The 25,068-nt window shown below is 42.3% G+C and overlaps 2 protein-coding genes across 5 annotated transcripts in view; one reads left to right on the top strand and one right to left on the bottom strand.

Annotated features, from left to right (window-relative positions):
* Positions 1–25,068, bottom strand: part of IDUA (alpha-L-iduronidase) — a 74,154-nt gene that overhangs the window by 38,406 nt on the left and 10,680 nt on the right. The window lies entirely within an intron of this gene.
* Positions 1–25,068, top strand: part of SLC26A1 (solute carrier family 26 member 1) — a 36,155-nt gene that overhangs the window by 2,796 nt on the left and 8,291 nt on the right. The window contains exons 2-3 of one of the 3 annotated variants that reach the window (XM_007496877.3): positions 13,554–14,191; positions 18,622–23,175. In XM_007496877.3, the coding sequence (XP_007496939.2) occupies positions 13,583–14,191; positions 18,622–20,145 (2,133 nt within the window). In that variant the 5' untranslated portion in view covers positions 13,554–13,582 and the 3' untranslated portion in view covers positions 20,146–23,175. Of the gene's footprint in view, positions 1–13,553; positions 14,192–18,575; positions 23,176–25,068 lie in introns of those variants that run through there. The other 2 variants (XM_056802278.1, XM_056802279.1) reach the window with 2 other exon arrangements.

Below are 25,068 nucleotides of genomic sequence, written 5' to 3'. Positions count from 1 at the left end.
CTCACAATAAGCCTGAGAGGAAGGGAGCTGTTATTCCCATTTTACAACTGAGGAAACTGAGGCAAATGGATTGAGAAACTCCTTTAATGTCACACAGTTAGTATCTGAAGCTAGATTCCCACTCAGGTCTTCTTGACTCGTAGCTTAGCAGAGTCACTCAGTAGCCAACCATTGCTCCTATTTCTGGCTTTTGGGGCCAAAGAGAACAAATTAAAACTTTTTCCCAAATGACTCTAAGAGTAATCATAACCTCCCTAAGTTTTCTGCTGAAGCAAGGAGGCTCTAACACTTAAAGCCATGTGACCTATGACAAATCTTTTTTAAATTTTTTTTTTTAATTTGGGAATTTTGTTTAATTAATTAATTTAGAATATTTTCGATGGTTACAAGATTCATGTTCCTTCCCTACCCTACCCTCCCATCCCATAGCCGACATGCAGTTCCACTGGGTTTCACATGTGTCATTGATCAAGACCTATTTCTATATTATTGATGTTTGCACTAGGGTGATCATTTAGAGTCTACATCCCCAGTCGTATCCCATGTGATAAAGCAGTTGTTCTTCTGTGTTTCTGCTCCCACAGTTCTTTCTCTGGATGCGGATAGCATTCTTTCTCATAAGTCCCTCAGAGTTGTCCTGGATCATTGCATTGCTTCTAGCAGAGAAGTTTATTATATTTGATTGTGCCACAGTGTATCAGTCTCTGTATACAATGTTCTGGTTCTGCTCCTCTCACTCTGCATCAATTTCTGGAGGTTGTTCCAGTCCCCATGGAATTCCTCCAGTTCATTATTCCTTTGAGCACAATAGTATTAGGACAAATTATTAAAAACCATTCCAAGCCTCAGTTTTCTCATTTGTAAAATGGGGATAATACTCTCTTGCAATTCCTACCTCAGAAGACTATACAAAAGAAAGTTGCTATTTAAAGGATGATAGAAACATTACCTATTCTCATTGTGAGTTTTTTCTCACAATCAGTCTAGTTCCTGTGGTTCATATGTGGAAAGACACTTTCCTTGGCTATCACTTGGAAAGCTCTGAGAAACTAATGCTGCTGAAGGTGTTTTAATACTAAATTCCATGAATAGTTTCAAGCCATTGATCTAATTATTCTAATATAATAATTGTTCTAATATAATAAATATTATTATTATAATTATTATGAACAAATGCTTGTCAAAATATTTAGAAATATTCTTCTCCCCAGAAAATGTGGATTTTAAAATAGGATAAGGCAGAAATCCAAAGGAATAGCAATAATTTGCAATTATCAGGTCTCAAGAGACAGAAGGGCCCTGGGAGGTCATCTAGTCCAACCTCTCACCCAGTGTATTCCCAACAAGTAGTTATATGGCCTTTGCTTAAACGACTCCCTTGACAGGAAGTTCACTCTTTTCTTGAAGTATTTATTGATCAATTATCTTGTTTGTGTTCAGCCTGTCAATTCTTCCTGACCCCATTTGGGGTTTTCTTGGCAAGGATACTGGAATGGTTTGCCATTTCCTTCTCCAGCTCATTTGATAGATGAAAAAACTGGGGCAAATGAGTTTAAGTATCTTGTCCAAGGTTGCACAGCTAATAAGTGCCCACCTAGGTGCCCCTCCATGATAGCCTTTTAAGGATTTAAAGAAAGCTATCATGTGAACCTTTTTCCCATTCTTGCATCTTTTCTCCAGTCTAAGCATCCCCACCCATTAGCACATTGTCATCTCTAGTCCTCTCCCCATAGACCACTGAATCATTGATTTAGAGCTGGAAAGGACTTTAGAGGTCACCTACTCCAAATCCTTCATTTTACAGATGAGAAAACTGAGGCTCAAAGAGGTCAATGACTTAACCAAAGTCACAGAAGCATACCGAGATCTCTATCAATGTGATTTAACTCAAAGTCCAGTATTTTCCTTATTGTAATACATGGAAGTTGCAAAGAGGAAATTTAGGCTTGGCATAAGGACAACCTCCCAACTACAAGAGCTCCACGGGAGTCCACTGTACTGGGAATGCCCTGCCCTGTCACCTTCCCTTTTCCTCTTAATTTCCCAGGCTTCTTCCAAGACTCAGCTCAGGTCCCGGCTTCTGCAGGAAGCCTTTTCCAGTTCCCCTAATGCCTAATGCCTTCTTTCCTTTTAAATCACCCTCAGACACTTCAGTGTGTATATCTACTTCTACATGTATATATAGAAGGAAAGTCCCTCATTAGAATGTACGCTCCTTTAGAAAATGGTTTTTGGTTTTGTTTTTTTGGTGGGGTGTTTTGCTCAACATTTAGCACAGTCCCTAGAACCTAATTAGCCCTTTAAAATGTATTTGTTCATTGATTGACAAAAAGGGAATGGGGCTGTCTTGGAGACAGTGAGTTCTTTCTCACAGAGGTCTTCAAAAAAGGCTCAAAGACCCATCTGGGAAGTTTTTGGAAAATATTTTGAAAACTGTATTCCCACATAATTGATTGATTTCCTTTGTAATTTTACAAGTTTTATTTTATGCATTAAAAAATGTGATTCTGAGGAGGCATCACCAGATGGCCAGAGGAGTCTGGTACATGTAGAAAGGTAGAGAACCCCAGGTCCCTTCTAATGGAGATTCTGGGAAGTCACAGTCTCCCTGAGCCTCATTGTCTGAAAAATGGATGATGATGATGATGATGATATTTACAAAGTCTTCCTCACAAGGTTACAGTGAGGAAATCACTTTGTAAATCTTAAAACACTCAAGAAGGGGCAGCTAGGTGGTTTAATGGATGGATAGGACTGGAGATGAGATATCTTAGCTTCAAATACTTCCTAGATGTATGACCTGGGCCAAGAAACTTAACCCCTATTGCCTAGTCCTTCCAGCTCTTGTGCCTTACAACCAATATACAGTCTTGATTCTAAGATGGAAGGTAAGGGTTTAAAAAGAGGAAAGGGGTAGGGGAGAGGCAGCTGGGTGGCTCAGTAGAAAGTCAGGCCTAGAGACCTCGGAGGTCCAGGGTTCAACTGTGGCCTCAGATATTTCCTAGCTGTGTGACCCTGGAAAAGTCACTTAACCCCAATTACCTAGCCCTTACAGTTCTTCTGCCTTGGGACTAATGCTTAGTATTGATTCTAAGATGAACTGTACGGTTTTAAAAAGAAAAACACTAAAGAAATGGGGATTATTATTATGCCATTCTTTTTCCCTGATGAGGTGACTGTGGCCCCTGATTGAAGGAATGGAGTGAAGTAGAGTGAAGAGAGGGGGTTCAAGCTGTGGGAAACCATAGAGAGGCAATCAATAAAGGGGAGCGACAGGGTCTGTTCATGGTGGAATGGGAAGAACTCTAGATTGTCACTGCTGTTATCATTACTCTTCAGGGCAGGCCAGATCAGACCCATGGGCAGGGTTAGTCCTCTCTTGCTATCTCCAGAGGCTACCACATGCCACACAGCCCTGGGGAAACCAGAGCTTAGCATGGTGCCTGGCTAACAACATAAAAATGGTTTATTGGCTGACTGGATGGCTTATTCCGAAAGCAGATTAAGGGTGTGCTAGGAAGAAACACTAGAAGGTGTGGGCCATTTAATTTCCATTAATTATATTTCACTCTCTCAGACAATTACCAAGAGTGGCAAGCTTTCCCATGTGGTCATACCACACATGAAAGCCCTCAGGAGACATGACCTCATAGATGTCTCTGACTGGCCTCGTCTGTATTCTATCATTCACTCCCCAAAGCTCGCTCTGGCGAGGACCCGGACATCATGACTCCACAGGAGCAGGGCTTCCAGACCCTGAGAATGAGGAGATGGAGAAGTTGGGCTCAATCACAATATTTCACAGCGAGAAGGATCTTAGAGGTCACATAGACCAGGTTGTATCTGACCAGGAATCCCTATGACAATATCTCTTACAAGAAGTCATCCAGGCTTCCCTTGAAGACCCCAAGAAAAGTTGGGAGTGGGAGAGGAAGAGGAATTACTACTTGAGACAGTAGCCCATTCCATTTTGGGACAGCTTGAATTTTTTTAAAGCCATTACCGTCCTTCTTAGAATCAGTACTGTGTATTGGTTCCAAGGCAGAAGAGTGGTAGGGGCTAGGCAATGGGGGTCAAGTGACTTGTCCAGAATCAGACTAACTAGAAAATATCTGAGGTCACATTTGAACCCAGAGCCTATTGTTTCAGAGGCCTGGTTCGCAATCCATTGAGCTACCCAGCTGCCTCCCAGCTTGAATTTTTAAGTTTTTGTTCTCCCTCAGTCTTCTCTTCTCCCTGCTAAGCATCCCTAATTCCTTTAACCAATCCTCAAATGCCATGATCTTGAGGAGCTCTCACCATTATGGCCATTCTTCAGCTGATTTGGGGGGGTGATTTCACTGGTTTAGGGAACTCCCAGGAAGGAATTCTCTCCATCAATACAGACTGGCACATACTATTCAACGAGCCATCTAAGCCCCAGGTTTAGAGAGCTGCCTGGGGCTCCAAAAGGTTAAATGATTGGTGTCATGCATATAGCCAGCACAGGACAGAGAACTTGAACCCGGAATTCCTGACTCCAAAGCCAGCTCTCTCTCAGTTTCACCATGCTGTCTCTCCCAGGTTGTGATCGTCCTAAACTGAGACACTCAGAACTGAACACAATCCTCTATATGAATGAAACCTGGCCACCAAGATTCTCAATGCAGCCTAATAGCACATTAACTTCTTTGGTTGAAAGATAAACTCTGCCTCATATTGAGCCTAGATCTTTCTCAGACAAACAGTTAGCTGGCCCTCTTCTCCCACAGTATTATACTTGTGAAGCTGATTTTTTTTAATCCAACTATAAACCTTTGTTGTTCTTTGGTCATTTCAGTCTTGTCTGACTCTTCATGACCCAATTTTGGGGTTTTCTTGGAAAAGATATTGGAGTAGTTTGTCATTTCCTTCTCCAGCTCATTTTACACATAAAGAAACTGAGGCAAATAGGGTTACATGACTTGTGCAGGGTCACTTGGCTAGTGAATGTCTGAGGCCAGATTTGCACTCATGAAGATGTCTTCTTGACGCCCAGTCCTCTAGCTGCTGTGCCCCCTACCTATCCGTTTACATTTATCCATATGAAATTTCCTCTTATTACAGTTAGCCCCAAGTTCTAGGCTGCCAAGATATTTTTGGATCCTCACTTTGACATCGAACTCACTGGTCAATCCTCTTGGCTTAGTGTTATCTGTAAATCTATAAGATGTTACTGCTGTCTTTATTGAAGTTATTATTCAAAATGTTAAATAGCATAAAGCCAAGGAGAAATTCCTGGAACACTCTAGGCCTTCCTCCAAAGTGACATCAATCCATTAATGATTATCTCATCAGGTCAGATCATTAACCAGTTCTAAATCTGTATTTGGTAGAAAGAGCACCAGACCCCCCAACCAGGAAGACTTATCTTCCTGACTTCAAATCCTTCCCCAGACACCTACCAGCGATGTGACCCTGGGCAAGCCACTTAACCCTCTTTACCTCAGTTTCCTCATCTGCAAAATGAGCTAGAGCAGGAAATGGCAAACCACTCCATTATCTTTGCCAAGAAAAGCCCAAATGGGGTTATGAAGGATCAGACATGGCTGAAATGACTGAACAATAATGACAACAAAAAAAACTCCTCAACTGTATTATTATCTAATGCAAAGATGCTTAAATTGGGATCAACCCAGAGATTTCAGGAACTCTGTGAACCTGGATGGGAAACGATTGCATTCTTATCTTGACCAACTTGTACCTGAAAATGCAGCATTTCCTTTAAATATTTAAACATGATTCTGAAAAGGGGTCCACAGGCTTCCCTAGACGGCCAAAGGGGCCCAGGATACAAAAGGATTAAGAACCTTTTCTCTCTCCTTTCATATTCTCTACAAAAATAGCACTGGAGAGCCTATGACAAAAGCTTTACTGAAATCTAAGTCAGCTCTCCCTATAGCATTGCCATGATTTACCAGTCTAATATTCCCGTAACCTTCTCCTTACTCTGCCTGTGCATTTGGGAATTGTACAGTTTTACAAGATGAGTGTTAGTGTAGAAACATCCCTTTAAGAGTTAGCTTCTTTATGCACAAATCTAGACACACCAGTCCTCTGATCTTTGAACCTCAGTTTCTTCATCTATCCTATGAAAATAATGATATCTCCGTACTAATTTATTCATTCAAACAATGAATAATTTATTCATAATAACTTGTTTAATCAGGCAATTAATCAATCAATGACAAAACACCATTGGGTCTCTCCCTGTCTTTCTAGCCTAATCTCACACTACTCCCCCTCCTCAGATTCTAAGCCCCAGACAAACTGGACGATTCTTTCATGTCTTTCAAAGAGAGGTCATCAATTCTGACCTCTGTGACTTTTCTCAGCCCATTCTCTAGGCAGAGAATCCTCTCTGTCCTACTCTTTGCCTACTGAATTCTGACCAATCACTGGAAAACCCATCTAAATGGCTGCTGTCTTCATGAAGCTTTCCCTGATTTCCTCTGTTGGAATGAACCATCCTCTGGAACTGCACACAGAACTTGTCTTCCCTTCCCCAAAGCCCCCATAATCAATGAGTTCATCTTCCTACCCTACCAAACCATGCACCAGGAGCTGGCATTGTGTCTTATAGTTTCTCCTGGGAGCATGGTCTGCTGGTGTTGGACTGAATTTTTCTTTTTAGAATTTAGCACAATTCTTCCTGAATATTGGAGTTAGAAGGAACCCTGGGGATTTCTAAGTCCCAGACTTCCTAGGGTTCAGGAAGAACCCTGGTGTTCTTTGTGAATGTAAATAAGGCTTCTATGAGAAAAATTCTTTCTAAGATGATAACTCTGAAATCACAATTGAATTAAATATTTATAATACTACTTTTAGCCAAAATGGTTGCCTGAGTAGAAGCAGATGACCCTGCTCCCTCACATCTACTTTCGTAAAAACATAATATTTGTATCAAACTGAATAATGATCAAGAAATCCCATGAGAAACTGTAGTAAGTGGCTTCTTCCACCCCTGAAATGAACAAAAGATTAGGTAGAAGCATGTAGGCAATAAGAACGGAGATCTTCAACTAAGCCGGGACCAGCAGAGGCTAATAACCCAGAGGATCAGGAAACCCTGACATGAAGAGATTGGAAGCCCCAGAGACTGGTAGCCACCAGACTCAGAAGGAGATAGTCCAGATCCAGGGCCTCCATGGTTTCTCTCACTTTGTCCTAAGACCCCAGAGAGTGCCCTGAAGATAAAGCACTTTGTACACCAAAGATCAGGGATCAGCCCAGAAATGCAGGGGAGCCAATTACCTCATTTTTATCCTCACAACAACTACAAGAGCTAAGTGCTATTATTGTCCCCATTTTACAGAAAAAAAAACTGAGGCAGATAGCGGTTAAGTGATTTGTCTAGGATTACGCCATTAGAAAGTATCTGAGGTTGATTTTAAACTACATTCACTGTCACCTACTTGTCTCATATTTGACTATACAAATGTGGAGGAAGAAAGTTAAGAGTGTGGACATCAGATGAACCCCACTTTTATCTGAAACAGAGAAAGAAGGAATGAACACACACACAGACACAGAATCAACATGTGCAAATGGTTTAGTAAAGAAACACACTAGAATCAACAAGGAAACCACCTGGAATGGGAGGTGGAGGAAGAAGCATTAAGAAAGGATGAAAATAATACCAGGGAGGAGGAGATTGTAAACAAAACAAGGTCCCAATCCTGGACAGGATTTAAAGGGGGGAAAAAAATAAAAACAAAGAACTAGAATCTAAGGGGTTGTCCATCATTTGGGAAATGGCTGCACAAATTGTGGTATATGAATATAATAGAATATTATTAGACCATAAGAAATGATAAAAGAGGGGATGATTTCAGAGAATTCTTGGGTACAAACTGTAAGAACTCTGATCACTGTAATGATCAACCAGGTCTCCAGAGGACCTCTGTATGATGAAGAGAGCTTCCCAGTCACCCCCTGGCAAAAAGGTGATAAACACACACAAGGTACACAGAGACACATTTTTGGACAGCAACACAAGTACAGAATCATTTTGCTTGATTATTCATTAGAAAATGTTTTCTCAGTTTTTCATTTGGGCAGAGAAGGTTAGGAAGATGAAGGATTAGCACTAAACACATCCCCCAAAAGAGAGCCATTAAAACTTTTTTCTTAAACTTGCACAAAGAAAGAGAAAGAAGCACAGAGAAGAGAGACAGGTTTGAAAACAATGTAAAGAATTACTGGATACTTTTTTAAAAAGGCAAATGGTATGAAAGTTTCTTAGGCAATATTTTTATGTCCTCCTATGCTTGGAAATGCTCTTTTATTTTAAAAAAATTAAAATATGTATTACTTGAAGAATTAGCATGAATATGAACCTTGTTTCATTTTTTTTTAACCTCTATCTTTATGCCAAGCTAGGGGAGGGAAGAAACTTCCCCCAAGGACATACAGCCACTCCTTTCCCCATTTCCATTTTTGTTCTTTACCTCACCAAAATGGGGAGATGATTCTGAGCTATCAGAAGCTATTCCAGTAGAGAATGCACTACTCAGAAGGACAAGAATGGCGTTATTATGTGCATAGGGAGACAAAACTGGCTTTTGAGTAGGAGGAAACAGCTTAAATCATGCTTCTGTCACATATTAAATTGTGGGTCTTTGGGTAAGTCATTTAACCTTTCTGGGCCCATCCCCTCATCTGTATACTGAAGAGCATAATTCTTGTCACCTGACCTCATCATCCTAAATCTATGGTTTTATAATCTTGCAATCAGCCTTGGCTTGAAGAAACTCATCACAGAATCACACACTTGGCCAACATGGGAAGAATTTTTTTTTATCTGTAACAATAACTCATGACTTATGACATAAAGTGGCTGTGGCCTCTATTAGTGAAGGGACCCCCATCTCCAAATAGATGAAATCAGGGACCCATAAATACCTCTTTGATTTTGTGAATACTTCTTAGAACTGGAAGGAACTCAAGTAGCCATCTAGTACAACTTGTACGTTAAAAAAAAATAACCTCCCCAAAGTACCCATCAAGTGATCACCCAGCCTAGACTAGAGGATCACAGAACTACATCCTTCACATTTTTTTCATTAGCTCCCTTGATATTCTTGATCTTTTGTTCTCCTAGATGAATTTTGTTGTTATTTTTTCTAATTCTACAAAGTAGTTTTTTAGTGTTTGATAAATATGGCACTGAACAAGTCAATTAGTTTGGGTAGGATGGTCATTTTTATTACATTAGCTTGTCCTACCCATGAGCAATTAATGTTTTTACAATTGTTTAGATCTAGTTTTATTTGTGTGAAAAGTGTTTTGTAGTTGTATTCATATAATTCGTGTATTTGTCTTGGCAGATAAATTCCCAAATACTTTATATTGTCTAGAGTGATTTTAAACGAAATTTCTCTTTCTAAGTCTTGCTGCTGAGATGTGTTGGAAACATATAGAAATGCTGATGATTTATGCGGGTTTATTTTGTATCCTGCAACTTTGCTAAAGTTGTTGATTATTTCCACTAGCTTTTTGGTTGATTCTCTAGGATTCCTTAAGTAAACCATCATATCATCTGCAAAGAGTGATAGCTTGGTCTCCTCATTGCCTATTTTAATCCCTTCAATTTCTTTTTCTTCTCTAATTGCTACTACTAGCGTTTCTAGTACAATGTTAAATAATAAAGGTGATAATGGGCATCCTTGTTTCACTCCTGATCTTATTGGGAAGGCTTCTAACTTATCCCCATTGCAGACACTTGCTGATGATTTTAAATAAATAAGGATCACAGACCTAGAGCTGGAAGGTACCTCATGAACTACCTAGTCCAACCCCTTCATTTTATAGATGAGGAAATTATAATTCAGAGAGGCAAGTGATTTGCCAAGAATCACATAGATAGTTAGCACCCAAGGGGAGAATGGAACTCAAGTCCTCTGATTCTAGAAATAGTGCTCATTCTACAGTATGCCTCCTCTCAGTGAACCTACAATTTACTTCTTTAATATTCTTTTCCTCTATTACACATAAAAACAATAAAGTTTTGAATTCTGAATTCTCTCCCTTCTTTTGACTCTCCCTCCCTCACTACCCCCCATCCTTGAAATAGAAAGCACTTGTAATCATGTAAAATATTTTTCCATATTAGTTGTTTTGTGTAAGAATTCTCAAATAAAAAAAAGATGAAAAAAAGAAAACGAAACCTAGTATATATCAGTCTGCATTCACACTCCATGAAGCCACAATTTAACTGTCAGCCAACAGTTTACTATCTCTTCTAGCCTTGTGGCATCTAGAAATTTTGTAAGCTTCCAATCCAAGTCATTAATAAAATGTTAAATGATATAGGAGCAAATACACACATCTGGGATAGCAATATCATAGATATCAAATTATTAGTGCCTATTCTTTGGGTGTTCCATGACACAAGTACCCATGAATCAGCAATGATCGATTCCATAAATATATGAGCTCCAAAGTATCTCTTAGCTAGAATGATCTATGAAACATTGATCTGGGCCAGGGGTTCTGAACCTTCTTTGTGTCCTGGACTCTTAATCTGTTCATGCTTATGGATCCATTTTTGGGACTAATGTTTTTAAAGACGTATAACAAGATATATAAGAACACAAAAAACTGATTATATTAAAATAGTTATCAAAATATTTTAAAACAAAAGCCTATGGCCCCAAGGTGAAGAACCTTAATCTACACCAACTTTTCCAATTTTATAGAGAAGGGAAAAGAGTTTCAGAAAGGGAAAGAACTTGCCCATTGTCACCCAACTAGTAAATGGCAGGGCCTGGGCTAGAACTCTGGCCCATCAATAAACTATGCGGGGTTCTGAATGTCTGAATCAGGAAAAAACCTGATCCCAATGAAAACATTTACTGCAGTGGTAAGAGGCAGGCAGACTGGCTGGCAAAGGAATTCTCTCTAATTAAGTCTGTGCTCAGGCTACATGGAATTAATGTTGGGATGTTGGAAGTTCCTCTGGGGAGATAGTTCTGTAGATTTGTGGTGAGTCACAAGGCATCAACTTGGTGTTTATATAGCAATAACAAGATCAGGAAGGTACTGGCTAAGAAATTCTCCTTTCTCTCTGTCTCTGTCTCTCTCTCCCCAAAAATAAATTAACTAATTAAAGGGGGCATCTAGGTAGTTCAATGGAGTGAGAACCAGGTCCAAACATCCTGGATTCAAATCTAGTTTCAGATATTTCCTAGCTATGTGATCCTAGGCAAGTCACTTAATCCCCATGGCCTAGCCGTTACCACTCTTCTGCCATCAATATACAGTATTGATTCTAAAATGGAAGATAAGGGTTTTAAAAAGAAATAGAAAACACACCAGGCTATCAGGGAGAGCCTGAGAAGTACTTGCAGAGGGGAAGACGGTGAGATCAGCATCTACCTGGAAACCTTTCTTTTTTTAAAAAAGAAATAATATTTTCCCCAATTATCTGTAGATACAATTTAAAAAAATGTTAAAAACCATTACCTTCTGTCTTATTGGTTCTAAGGCAGAAGAGTGGTAAGGGCTAGGCAATGGGGGTTAAGTGATTTGCCCAAGGTCACACAGCTAGGAAGTGTCTGAGGCCAAATTTGAACCTAGGACCTCCCATCTTTAGACCTGGCTCTCAATCTACTGAACTACCCAGTTGCCCCCTAGATACAATTTTTAATAATTGCTTTCTGACATTTTGCGATCCATGTTCTCTTCCCTCCCTCCCCATAATATGATATATACATATGCTATCAGGCACATATTACTTATATGAGGAAAAAATTCATGAAGGAAATAAAGTGAGGAATGGCACGCTTTCATCTGTCCTTCTGTGGTAGTGGATTGCCTCTTTTGAGTCCCTTGTCATTGCCCCGGAACCTTGCACTGCTGAGAAGAGCAAAGTCACTCATAGATGATGATTGTATTTTATTGCTGTTACAATCTGGTTCTCTTGGTTCTGTCATAGAAGTCTTTTCCAGGGTTGTTTTTGTTGTTGTTGTCATCCTATTTGTCATTTCTTATGGCACAATGGTATTCCATTACAATCCTATCTACCACTTGTTGGGCCATTCCCCAATTGATGGACATCCCTTCAGTTTCCAGTTCTTCACCACTAAGAGAGGTTTTCAATGATAATGGGCTTGTAGTGTTGAGAGCAAGACTCCTGAAGGCCCTCCTTTGGATGTCCTGGCACCTTGGGTAATGAATGGGGGAAGAAGCACTGGATCTGAAGTCAGAAGGTTTTCTAGCCCACCTACTTCCAGGGAGATCTTAGACCCCCTCCCCCATTTCCTCTCTCTAGATCTCAATATCCTCATCTGCCACAAAAAGGGGGTTGGACTAGATATTTGTGCCAAAGTCCTTTCTAGCTCTGAATCCTACTTTCTCTATGATAGTAATAATAATCACCAACATTTAGAAATTAAGGTTTACAAAGCTCTTTAAGTAATATAATGAGAAAAAAAGAAAAAGGGGGGGTGAAGAAGTACTGAATTTGAAAGCAGAGGAACTGAGCTAAAATCCCAGCTCTGTAACTTATTCCCCTGTACAATGCTGGGGAATTTCTGTCCCCCTTCTGAGTTTCAGTTTCTTCATCTGTGAAATGGAGATATTAATAATTATTACATACTCCCCTCCCTCACAAAGCTGTTGTAAGGAAAGCAATTTGTATACCTTTACATTGCTACATAATTGTTATTGTTATTGTGTGTAAAATGAAGGGGCAAGACTAAATGATCCCTTAAAATCTAAACTCTTTGGTGCCATGTTCCTTCTAACAGTCTTGTGACTGTTTCACACGCATGGTTTCACATGGGTGTTATTATCCCCATTTTGCAGATAAGGAAGTCAAAAGCTCAGAGAGGGAAAATGATTTTTCCAAGGTCACAAAGCCAGGAAACAACAGAACCTCAGTATACTCCCCCTCCCTGAATCACAATCATGAGCTGGGGCCTTGATTCCCTAAAGGCAAGGTCCTGAGAGATCCTCTGACACTTCAGGGTTGGGCATAAGGGGCCAGTCTAGGGGGGACTGAGGGCTCTTCCAAAATAGCTGGTCTCTACTAGCAGAAGCAGGGTCAGAAACCAGGGGTTCAGGGCAACTAGGGGTTCAGTGGACAGAGAATCAGGCCTGAGATAGAAAGTCCTGGGTTTAAATCAGAACTCAGACACTTTCTAGCTGTGACACCCTGGCCAAGTCACTTAACCCTTTTTAATTGCCTAGTCTCTTTGCCTTGGAACTGATCGCATCAATTCTAAGACAGAAGGGAAGGTTTGAAGAGAAAAGAAAAGATATCAGGGGTTCCTAGATGGGAGCATAAAGTAAGGGTCTAAAGAAGATAGTATGCTGTTTGGTAAGAAATTTTCAAAATCAGTCAGTCAAGAAGAATTTACTAAGCATGTGAGACTGGGAATTAAGTATCTTCCTCTGCATAAAAAAATGAATAAATAAAGGTAAGAACAAGAGGCTATGGGACCCAGTGGGCTGGGGCATGTAGGAAGAGCTGAAGGACTCCCAATGAAATGCTGGTGGCAGCAGCTAATACTTGCCTCTTTCTCCTGCAGACACACCGGCGGACAGCTTGAATGCTCCCATGATGGATGGGAAAGCCGAGCTAGAGAGAGTAGACCTTGGGCTGCAGGCTCCCATCCTCATCCAGAGACAAGCTCCATCTCAGAAAAGTCTGCTAGAAACTGCAAAGGCCAAACTGAAGAAGAACTGCTCTTTGAGCCCTGCCACGCTGAAGGATGCCCTGCTGGGCTTCTTCCCTGTGATAGGCTGGCTTCCCAAGTACCGCTTCAGAGACTACATTGTGGGCGACATCATGTCTGGCCTCGTCATTGGGGTCATCCTGGTCCCTCAAGCCATTGCCTACTCCCTGCTGGCAGGGCTAAAGCCCATCTACAGCCTCTACACATCCTTCTTTGCCAACATCATCTACTTCCTGATGGGCACCTCCCGCCATGTGTCGGTGGGCATCTTCAGCCTGCTCTGCCTCATGGTGGGGCAAGTGGTAGACAGAGAATTACAGCTGGCTGGGTTTGACCTGAATGAAGACATCTCTCTGGGCAGCAGAAATAGCAGCAATGAAACCTTCCTGGCTTCTGACCTGCCTCTGGAGGGCATAGGTCCAGAATGTGGGAAGGAATGTTACGCGATTAGCATTGCCACAGCCTTGACCTTCCTGGCAGGGGTCTATCAGGTAAGAATCCCTGGTTGACAAAGATGCTTATGCTGCCTGGAGGTCCAGGGTTCAAATCTGACCTCAGACACTTCCTAGCCATGTGACCCTGGGCAAGTCACTTAACCCCCATTGCCTAGCCCTTACTGCTCTCCTGACTTGGAACCAATACACAGTATTGATTATAAGGCAGAAGGTAGGTAAGGATTTAAAAACAAATAAACAATCAGGCTCTCACTGACTCAAAGCCTTTCTAGCTTACTGACACAACCTTTGAGAACCCAGTCACCTTCACACCATGATATGGTATCAGAAAAAATGATGAATAGAAGATTAATAATCACCTTCCCATCCACCTACCCTTAAAAAGCTTTTTTCCTATTGGTTATGTTATTTCATGTTCCCATGAGCCTAATGAAGTAGGTTATTACCCCGTATTTTACAGAAGTGGAAACTGAGGCTCAGAGAGGCAATCTCATACCCAGGGTAACATAGCTAGTAAGCAGCAGAGCTTAAGATCATTAAATGAATGAGGACAAAGATCTGGCTTCTCCTCCTATTTCTCTGTCTCTGACAGTTCACTCCTTTTACTACCTGTCTGATTCTAAGGTCCCTTTCAGTTCCAAATCTATAATCTCCACCTTGGCTTCAGTTTCCCTATCTGTAAAATGGGGGGGGGGGGAGAGATTGGACAAGATCAGGAGTTCTTAAGCTTTTTAATGCATCATGTGCCCCCTCTGGCAATCTGGTGAAACCTATGGACACCTTCTTATAATCAGGTTTTAAAAATATATTATCTTAGGGGCAGGTGGGTAGCTCAGTGGATTAAGAGTCGGCTCAGGGATAAGAGATTTTGGATTCAAATGTGACCTCAGACATTTTCTAGCTGTGTAACCCTGGGCAAGTCACCTTACTGCATATCTCTTACCACTCTTCTGCCTTGGAATCAATACTTCTAAGATGGAAGATAAGGGTTTAAATTTAAAAATTAAATAATAAATAAATAAATAATAATTTAAATAAATAAGCTAATTAATTAATTAATATGCATATGTACAATAAATAGATTAAAATATTTTTAAACTTTTAATCTACATTTTTGTGTTCATATTTATTTTGTTGAATAGTTCCCAATGACATTTTCTGTGGGGTGTTTTTTTTTTAACATTTTTTAGAATTGGGGTTGGTTTGTTTTTAAATCATATTGAAGGAAATGCTAAATGTCATTTAGAGGTTATAAAAATAAAGCTGTCATTCTTTCCCCACTTGAGTTCATGGACTCCCTGAAATCTATCCCCATGGGCCCTCGTTGGTGGTCTGTGGACCCCAGGTGATGAACCCCTGACCTTGATGGTCTCTTGATCCCTTCCTGCTTTGACATTCTGCAAGTCTGTGATTTTATTACATGTTCAGTATCAGGAGGAGGATAAGGAGGATAAGACAGGGCCTCAGGCTTTCTCTGCTTATCTCTGAGATAAGAGAGACATAAAAAGATAATTACAAATATTGGGCAGCATCCACTTCCTGCCAATATCAGGTTGGCTACCAGAGGTGTTGGGGAAGCTCAGCAGTCAGGGAGGCTTCACCAAAGAAGTCTAGAAGGAGAAGTGGCATTTTCCTGAGGTCTGAGTGCTAAAGGAGAACACTCCTGATAATGATGCTAACAGCAACCACAGAATGCTTTCCTCCCAAAGGGGGACAAAATCCATTTTACAAAGAGGGAAACAGAGGTCCACAGAAATGAAGGGATCTGCCTGGAGTCACAGAGCTAGTAAATGACAGAGCTAAAATTCAAAGACAGCTTTTCTGTCTCTACCACTCCAGGCTGGAAAACAGCAGGAAGGAACAAAAGGATGGAATCAGGAATTAATGAAGAAATATCTGCTCCAGGGCCAGCGAGCAGACCAGCCTGGCTGTACCACAAGGACAATCCTTTCTAAAAATAGATTTTTTTTATTGATTCATTTTATGTTTACATCACCTAGATTTCCCTGAATTCCTTTCCTTCCTTCCTCCTACAGAAAACCATTCCTTTAAAAAAAAATGCTTTTGAAGAAAAGAAGAAAAAAATAATCATAACCTCTCAATATTGCAAAAAGTAAAATAAAATAAAATCTGACACTGTAGGCAATGTTCCACACATACTCCATGGATACAAAATTCCCAGGGAGAATTATTTCTCTGTTAGTAACTACAGTGCCCAAGGGCAGCAGTGGGCCCCAGGAATATGTTTCTTAAGAGGAAAGCTAGCATGGTATACTGAAGAGGTTGCATGTCCAGAGAGTCAAGAGACAAGGCTAACTCTGTTCCCAGCTCATTGGGTGACCTTGGACAAAGTAACTGCACCACTCTCAGCTTCAATTCTCTCATGTAAAAACTGAGGAAATGCAAGTTTCCTTTCCCCCTTTCCCCCTCTTTTCTTATTTACTTTATTTGTTCCAATTACATGTAATAACAGTTTTTAACATTTATTTCCTAAAATGTTGAGTTCCCAGTTCTGTCCCTCTCCTCCTCCCTCCCTTGCCCTGCCTCAGGGCAGGTAAACAATGTGATCTAAGTTGTGCAAAACATGTTTCCATATTGGTTATGTTGGAACACAATATTTCAGAAGAAGGATTAGAATTCAGATCCTTCCTAATTCCAAGGCCCTCAACCCTTCAACTATGATATATGAAGTTTTTCTTTCTACTATCATATGGGACGTTTTTCAATTGCATCAACCCAAAACAGGTTCTCTTAGATAGAAAGAATCCAGAGAGGGCCTGTGATTTGCATCAGTGTAAGGAAGACCCACCTTGATGAAACTCTAGAAGGGAAGGTAGGGCTCAAACCAATGTTTGAGTTACCTTCCTGATTAAAATGCCTATAACCCTTGATGGGGGCCTTTTAGACATAAACCATTTTTCTCCTGGTGTTTTCTACCCCTACAAACTATAATCGATCCATTGCTGATCCATGCCTTCACAGAAATTAATGCCTCTAAAGATGAAATTTCAGGAATGCTGAAATATTACTGGGGGGAATTTTTTTTTTTTGCCACTAACTCACAAAGTGACCTAGAGGGGGAAGCTGGGTCACTCAGTGGATTGAGAGCCAGGCCTAGAGATGGGAGGTCCTGGGTTCCAATTTGACCTCAGACACTTCCCAGCTGTGTGACCCTGGGCAAGTCACTTAACCCTCATTACCTAGCCCTTACCATTCTTCTGCCTTGGAACCAAAAGACAGTATTGATTCCAAGAGGGAAGGGAAGGGTTTAAAAAAAATAACAAAAACAAAAAACAAATTGACCTTAAACAAGTTCATTCTTTCTCTGGGTCTCAGTCTTTTCATATGTAAAATAAGAAGGTTTGATTTGATGGTCTCTGAGGTCCCTTTAAGTTCCCCATTCTATGTTCTAAAGTAGAGATGCCAAATCCTAGCCTGCAACACTCCTGAATGTAGCCCAAAACTTGGGAGAAAGAATGCTAGCCACATTTAGAGAAAGGACTCTGGGAGTAGAAATCCAGAAGGAGACACATGACTTGTCACTTGTTTATATGTGTATACAATTTGGGGTTTTGGTTTTAAAAGATTGTTCTGTTACAAAAATGAATAATATGGAAATGGGTTTTGAGTGATAATATATGTATAACCCAGTGGAATTGCTTGTCAACTCTGGGAGGAGGGAGAAAAGAGGGGAGAGAGAGAATAAGAATCATGTAACCAAGGAAAAAAATTTTTAATTAAATTTAAAATTAAAAAAAAAGAATGTATCCCAAACCAGATTAAAGTATTACTGAGAGCAACAAGGTGACTCAGGCCCTGAAATGAAAGATTTTAGGTTCAAATGTGGCCTCAGACATTTCCTAGCTGTGTGACCCTGGGTAAGTCACTTGACCTTAATTGCCTAGCTCTTATCACTCTTCTGCTTTGGAACTGATATTTAGTATCAATTCTAAAACAGACGGTAAGGGATGTTTTGTTTTTTTTTAATGGTGTTGGGAAATATTTGACAAAATAAATAAAAAGTCAGTAAAACCAATAACATTGCATTATTTTTATTTTTAAAGTGTTTTTAAAATCCTTACCCTTCATCTTAGAATCAATACTATATACTGATTTCAAGACAGAAGAGTGGTAAGGGCTAGGCAATGGGGGTCAAGTGACTTGCCCAGGATCACACAGCTGGGAAGTGTCTGAGGTCACACTGGAATCCAGGACCTCCCATCTCTAGGCCTGGCCTTCAATATACTGACCTACCCCCACTTCCCCTGATAAAATGATGTCACTATGTGGCCCTCAGTGATCCTTATGTAATTTGGTGACCCCTGTTTCTATTTGACTTTGAATCCATTGTTCTATATTGTTACAGCTCTGGCCTTGTGTAGTTCTAGAATCATTAACTATTTTGTCCTCAATTTTTCAGCCGCTCCTTTCTCCCCCCCAACTGACCCTCCGTCTTCTGCTTCTAGGTCCTCATGGGACTCTTCCAGCTTGGATTTGTGTCCACGTACCTCTCACAACCCTTGCTGGATGGATTTGCAACGGGGGCTTCCTTAACAATCCTAACCTCCCAAGTCAAGTATCTCTTTGGAATAAAGATCCCTCGTCACCAGGGATACGGCATGTTCCTCGCCACGTGGGTGAACATGATTCGAAACATCGGCCAGGCAAACGTCTGTGACGTCATCACCAGCGCCATCTGCCTCACGGTGCTGGTGAGCGCCAAGGAGCTGGCAGACCGGTACAAGAAAAGGCTCAAGATCCCTCTGCCCACAGAGCTCCTCATCATCATCGCTGCCACCCTGGTGTCTCACTTTGGAAATCTTCACCAGCGGTATGGCTCCAGCATCTCTGGGGACATTCCCACGGGCTTCATTCCCCCCAAGGCACCGGACTTCGGGCTGATGCACCGAGTGGCCCTCGACGCCGTGCCCATAGCCATTATTGGCTTTGCCTTCACCATCTCCCTCTCAGAGATGTTCGCCAAGAACTATGGCTACACCATTAGGGCCAACCAAGAGATGTTCGCGGTTGGCTTCTGCAATATCATCCCGTCTTTCTTCCATTCCTTCACCACCAGCGCAGCCTTGGCCAAAAGCCTGGTCAAGACCTCCACGGGGTGCCACACTCAGGTGTCCAGCGTGGTCAGTGCTGCCGTGGTCCTGCTGGTGCTCCTGGTCCTGGCTCCGCTGTTCTACTCCTTACAGAAATCCGTCCTGGCCTGCATCATCATAGTTAGCTTGAAGGGGGCGCTGTGGAAGTTCAGAGACGTGCCCAAGCAGTATCGCATGAACAGGACTGATGCGCTGGTGTGGTGCGTCACCATGGCCTCTAGCGCCCTCATCAGCACCGAGATCGGACTGCTGGTTGGGGTCCTCTTCTCCATGCTCTGTGTCGTGGGCCGCACGCAGCACCCCCGCGTGGCTTTGCTCGGCCAGGTCGAGGACACCGTTTTTTACGAGGACAGCAGACGATACGAAAACCTTCTCCCCGTCCCCAAGATCAAGATATTTCGGTTTGAGGCACCCCTCTATTATGCAAACAAGGACTTCTTTCTGAAATCCCTCTACAAGATGGCGGACCTAGACCCCGCGTTGGAAGCGGCAAAGAGGAAAAGGCGTGAGAAGGAGGAGCCTGCCCTGGAGGGGAGGCTGGTGGAAAAGGGAGCCGTGGGAGAATTGGGCCAAGTGGACACCACCTGTCACCTGGTCCCTAGACAAAGCGAATTCCACACCATCATCATCGACTGCTCCTCGGTGCTATTCCTAGACACTGCCGGTGTTAGCACCCTGAAAAACGTCCGCAAAGATTACAGGGTTGTGAACATTTCCGTCCTCCTCGCCGGCTGCAACCCATCGGTGATGGACTCTCTGAAGAGAGGGGGCTACTTCGACAACACCGAGGCGGGAGTGAAGGAATCGCAGTTCTACAGCGTGCATGGGGCAGTCCAGTTTGTCCGGGCCAGAGAACAGGTGATGGACTCCACTCTCTAGGGCTCCAGCCTTCCTGGATGCCCTGCAGAGCCACAGCCCCGAGCCCGTAGGGGACCACTCCATCAGAGAGCCTTGAGAGGCGGGATGGGAAAAGGAAGCCTGGGAATTCCTGCCTTTGAAGCAAACACTGCCAAGAGTTCAGATCTCAGCTCTGCTACTCACTAGCTGGGTAGTCTTGGGTTTCCTCAGTTTCCTTCTGTGAAAAATGAAGGGTTCAACTAGATTTCTAAGGTCCCTTCTACCTCTCAATCTTGTGATCCTAGAAAGTTAACTTTTTGAAAGAAAAAAAGGAATTCTAACCATTACTGGATACCAGTATCTGGAAAGATAACAATGGCCTGAAGTCTGTCAGCCTGGGGCTTTCCCTCCTGGGTTAGAGACATGGAGGAATAGGAAGGACTAAAGTCTGAACAACTGTCACTGTGTCTGCAGAAAGACACCACACCCAAGTGCATTTTAGAGTTATCCCAGGCGTCCACATGCCCGTACATGGTGCCATCTGTCCCAGGCAGGGCTCGGAACACAGCAGGTGCTTAATAAATGTGTGTTGGAAGAATGAATAAATGTATTTTCAACTTGGGTTGGATCAGAAAGAGTCCTTTCCAAATCAGCCATCTTGTGATTCTCTGAACCCCACCATGTAGTTATCTGTGTGTTTCTGTAATTTATCATGGCCCCCTTGGCTTGGGGAAGGCAAATAAAAAAATGAGATGGCCAGGGAGCAAGTATTAAAAGTACAAATGCTTCCGCCCACTCCAAACCTCCCTCCCTGCCAGCCCCCATGCATGCCCACAGACTTATCAACTTCCCAGAAGCCCTCTTGTCCTCGCAGACACCCTGCAGAACCCCTCCCCTCTACATACCCATGTGCAACACCTGCCTTCGTGTAGCCCTGCCCTTCCCACCTCTTCTGGTCATATCATGCCCCCTCCTCTCCACACACTTTTGTGGTTGTCCTTGACAGTGGGCATAGCAGAAAGCATCTTGGGCTTTAAGTCAGGAGATCCCGTTCTAACATATACTGACCAGGAATCCTTGGGTGCATGGCTTTAACTCTCTGGGCATCTGTTTGTTCATCTGGACACCAGGGAGAACAATGCTCATATAACCCACCTTACAGGGTGGTCATGAGGAAAGAGCTTTGCAAGTCTTAAAAAGTGGCTGTGGCTATTGTTTTTGTCCTAGAGATTATCAGAGGCTGTAGGCTAAGGAGTGAGCTACCCAGATGGATCAAACACACTTTCCCTGCTGACTTTGCAAGAAGGAATTGTATAAAGGAATTCAATCAGAAGAAGAGCTTCAAGCTTTCCCTTCTCATGCCTTATTATTTTTTTAATCTTTATCTTCTGTCTTAGAATCAATACTGTGTATTGGTTCCAAGGCAGAAGAGGGGAAAGGGCTAGGCAATGGGGGTTAAGTGACTTGCCCAGGGTCACACAACTGGGAAGTGTCTGAGGCCAGATTTGAACCTAGGACCTCCCATCTCTAGGCCTGACTCTCAGTCCCCTGAACCACCCAGCTTCCCCCTTGAATGCCTTGTTGACACTGATTTCAAATACTCTCCCTCCTCTCTAGGCTTCCAGCTATTGCTTTTGTCATAGTATCAATGGGGGGGGGGCAGATCTCAGGGTATCTGGAAGCAGAAGTCTAGAATGGAACTTTGGAGACCTTGGAATTCTAGTCCTTCTTTTGTGACTTAAGAGTACAAACTATACCCTTTCTGGGTCCTAGTTTTCTTTTCTATAAAATGAGAAGTTAGGAGTAGATGTCAATGAGGATCCTTCTAAATCTAAGAATCCTTTCTTCCTTCCTTCCCTCCTCTATTTTTTCCCTTTTCCCCTCTCTCTCTCCTTCCTTCTCTCCTTTCCTTTCCTTTCCTTTCCTTTCCTTTCCTTTCCTTTCCTTTCCTTTCCTTTCCTTTCCTTTCCTTCCTTCCTTCCTTACTTCCTTCCTTCCTTCCTTCCCCTTACTTTCTGTCTTAGTCATAAGTTTTAAGACAGAAGGGCAAGGGCTAGGCAATGGGGGCTAAGTGACTCACCCAGGGTCACACAACTAGAAAGCATCTGAGGCCAGATATCAACTTGGGTCCTCCCAACTCCAGGTCTGGCATTCTATCCACCATTCCACCCACATGCCCCCCTCATGGATTTCTTTATCCTGGAATCAGTAAACTCTCCTTACCAGGCCTCTCAAGATAGTGCAGAATCAAAGGAATTGCTTTGAAATCCTTAAAATGCAGCAAAACTGGGAGGCAGTATTATTGTTATTGTGACTGAATCTTCAAAAGCATTAGAGGTCCATCATTTCTGAGAATACCTCTTGCTGCTGTGAGGGGTTCCTCAGTCTCTGATTTGGCCACATCTGAGACAATGTGGTTAGGCTCAAAGGGCAGTGGAAGGGATGACTATTAATGATCTTTTGATGCAACATTTCCCAACCTTCTGGTATTTTCAATTAATTAATAAACACTTATTAAGTACTTACTATGTGTCAGGGGATTAAAAAAAAAAAGAGGGAAGACAGTCCCTCTCCTCAAGGAGCTTATGATCTGGGGGAGAAGCATGCAAAGAAGTAACACAATCTATACACAAGATAAGTAGGAAATAGCTGAGTGAAGGCACTAGAATAAAGAGGGGCTGGAAAAGACTTCCTGTAAAAGCTGAGATTTTTTGCTGCTGAATATTTCAGGCAGTCCAAAACATGGCCTGGCCCAGGAAACTTCTCAAAGGACACACATAGCATAGGGGAATCCAGACAAAAATGCAGCTGCACTGCAAGTAGGTGGTGCAGTGAATAGAGCACCAGGAATAAAGTCAGCAAGACTCATCTTGATGAATTCAAATTCAGCCTCAGACACTTATTAGCTGAGTGACCCTGGGCACATCACTTGACCCTGCTTGTCTCAGTTTCTTCATTTGTAAAATGAGCTGGAGAAGGAAATGGCAAACCAGTCTAGCAGCTTTGCCAAGAAAATTCCAAATATGCTCATGAAAAGTCGGTCATAACTGAATAAAAGCTTTGCCATAACCAGGTCTCGCCTGTCTCTTGCTCTCCCTGCTTTCAGAACACAGAGCTCTCTAGCCACTGTCAAATGGGATGGCCTAACATCTTCAGCCCAGAGAGATAGGATCTCTCCACTTTCATCTGTCTGTAATCAACCCAGAAGGGCAAAAGAGGGTGAGGTCCTCATGAGGGTTATCGGCTGCCTTCCTGCCCTCACATCTCAACTGCCCTGCCTCCCTAATAATGCTCATAACCCCTCTCTCACCTCCCACCACAGTTATGAAGGGGCCAACGAGTGTGCACCCAAGATAAGGCAGCTGTTGGGAAAATGCATCCTTGGTATCTTCCTCTGCCTCTCTTTGTCCCATTCTCTGCTAAGTTAAACACACACACACACACACACACACAATATATGTGTTATGGCTGATAAAATGTACAACAGTAAGCCTCCCTGAAGTATTCATATTCACTATCACCTTGGGCAATAGTGAGGCTCTCTATGGGCCTCAGTTTCCAAGATGAGGAAGTTGGCCTAGATGAATCCCTCCAAATAAGTGACTCCAGAAGACCAGAAAACATTCATGGCTCAAAAGAATTAATCTCTTAACAGTAGAATCTCAGGCCACTATGCTAAGAATGAATGGAGGTATTCCAGAGCAATCCTCAAGGATCCCTCAGATCCTGTCAGTTACTCGCTGTAAGGTTCTTCCTTTCTTCCCTCTCTCCTTCCTTCCATCCCTCCTACTCTCCTTCCTTCCTTTCTTCTTTCCTTCCTCCCTTCCCTCCCTCCATCTCTCCTTCCTTCCTTCCTTCTTTCCTTCCTTCCTTCTCTCTCTCCTTCCTTCCATCCCTCCATCTCTCCTTCCTTCCTTCTTTCCTTCCTTCCTTTCCTCTTATCTATCATAATATCAATTCTAAGCCAGAAAACTGTTAAGAGCTAGGCAATGGAGGTTGTTACATGCTCAGGATCACACAGCCAAGAAATGTCTGAGGCCAGAGTTGAACCTAGGACTTCCATCTCCAGGTCTGGCACTCAATCCACCAGGTTACCTAGATGTACGTTTTAAGGTCTTTTCTTAATCCATTTCACTCCGTGTGCTTCTCCTCTTTCTTCCCTTCCTCATGGGCCACACTGAACTCAGTCAATTTTTCTTGTCTTCTAGATTCCACTTAGAACCAATCCAGAGAACCTTTGCTCTTGATGCCAGAGCCTTTCCTTTCTTTTTCCCCCTACTTTCTAAACCTTCTCAAATCCTCCAGTCCTCAAACTCGACCTGCTGAGTCTCAGATCTTGTTGGTCCCTGAGCCTGCCTGGTTTCCTGGCTTCAAAGGGCCAGACATGGGACACCGGAGTTCAAGTCCCAGCTCTGCCCCTAGCTAGCTGCAGCATTTTGATCAAATCCTTCTCCCTCACAAGGAAGGAAAGGAGAAAATAAATGTTTGTAAGGTGTCTACTATGTATCAGACACTGTGCTGAGTGAGTTACAAATCCTCCCAACTGTGGTAGATAAGTGCTATTATTATCCAAATATTACAGATGAAGAAATTGAGGAAGGCCACAGTTAAGTGACTTGCCCAGAATTTCACAGGTACTGAGGGTCTGAGATCACAATGGAACCCAGGTCTTCTTGACTCCATGCTTTATCCATTGCACAACCAAGCTGACTACTAGGACTCGATTTTCTCCCTTGTTATAATAGTTATAATAACATTTATAGAGCATTTACTATGTGCCAAGTGCTATGATAAGATTTAAAACAAACTTTTTTTCTTTCCATCTTAGGATGAATTCTAAGTATCAATTCCGAAGTACAGGAGAAATAGGCCACACAGTTAGGAAGGATCTGAGGCCAAATTTGAACTCAGGACCTCCTGTCTCCAGCCTGAATCTCTAACCACTGAACCCCCATGCTAAGCATT

The sequence above is a fragment of the Monodelphis domestica genome, chromosome 6, assembly GCF_027887165.1.
Source record: "Monodelphis domestica isolate mMonDom1 chromosome 6, mMonDom1.pri, whole genome shotgun sequence".
Lineage (NCBI taxonomy): Eukaryota > Metazoa > Chordata > Mammalia > Didelphimorphia > Didelphidae > Monodelphis > Monodelphis domestica.
This window is presented reverse-complemented; position numbering and strand designations above follow the sequence as displayed.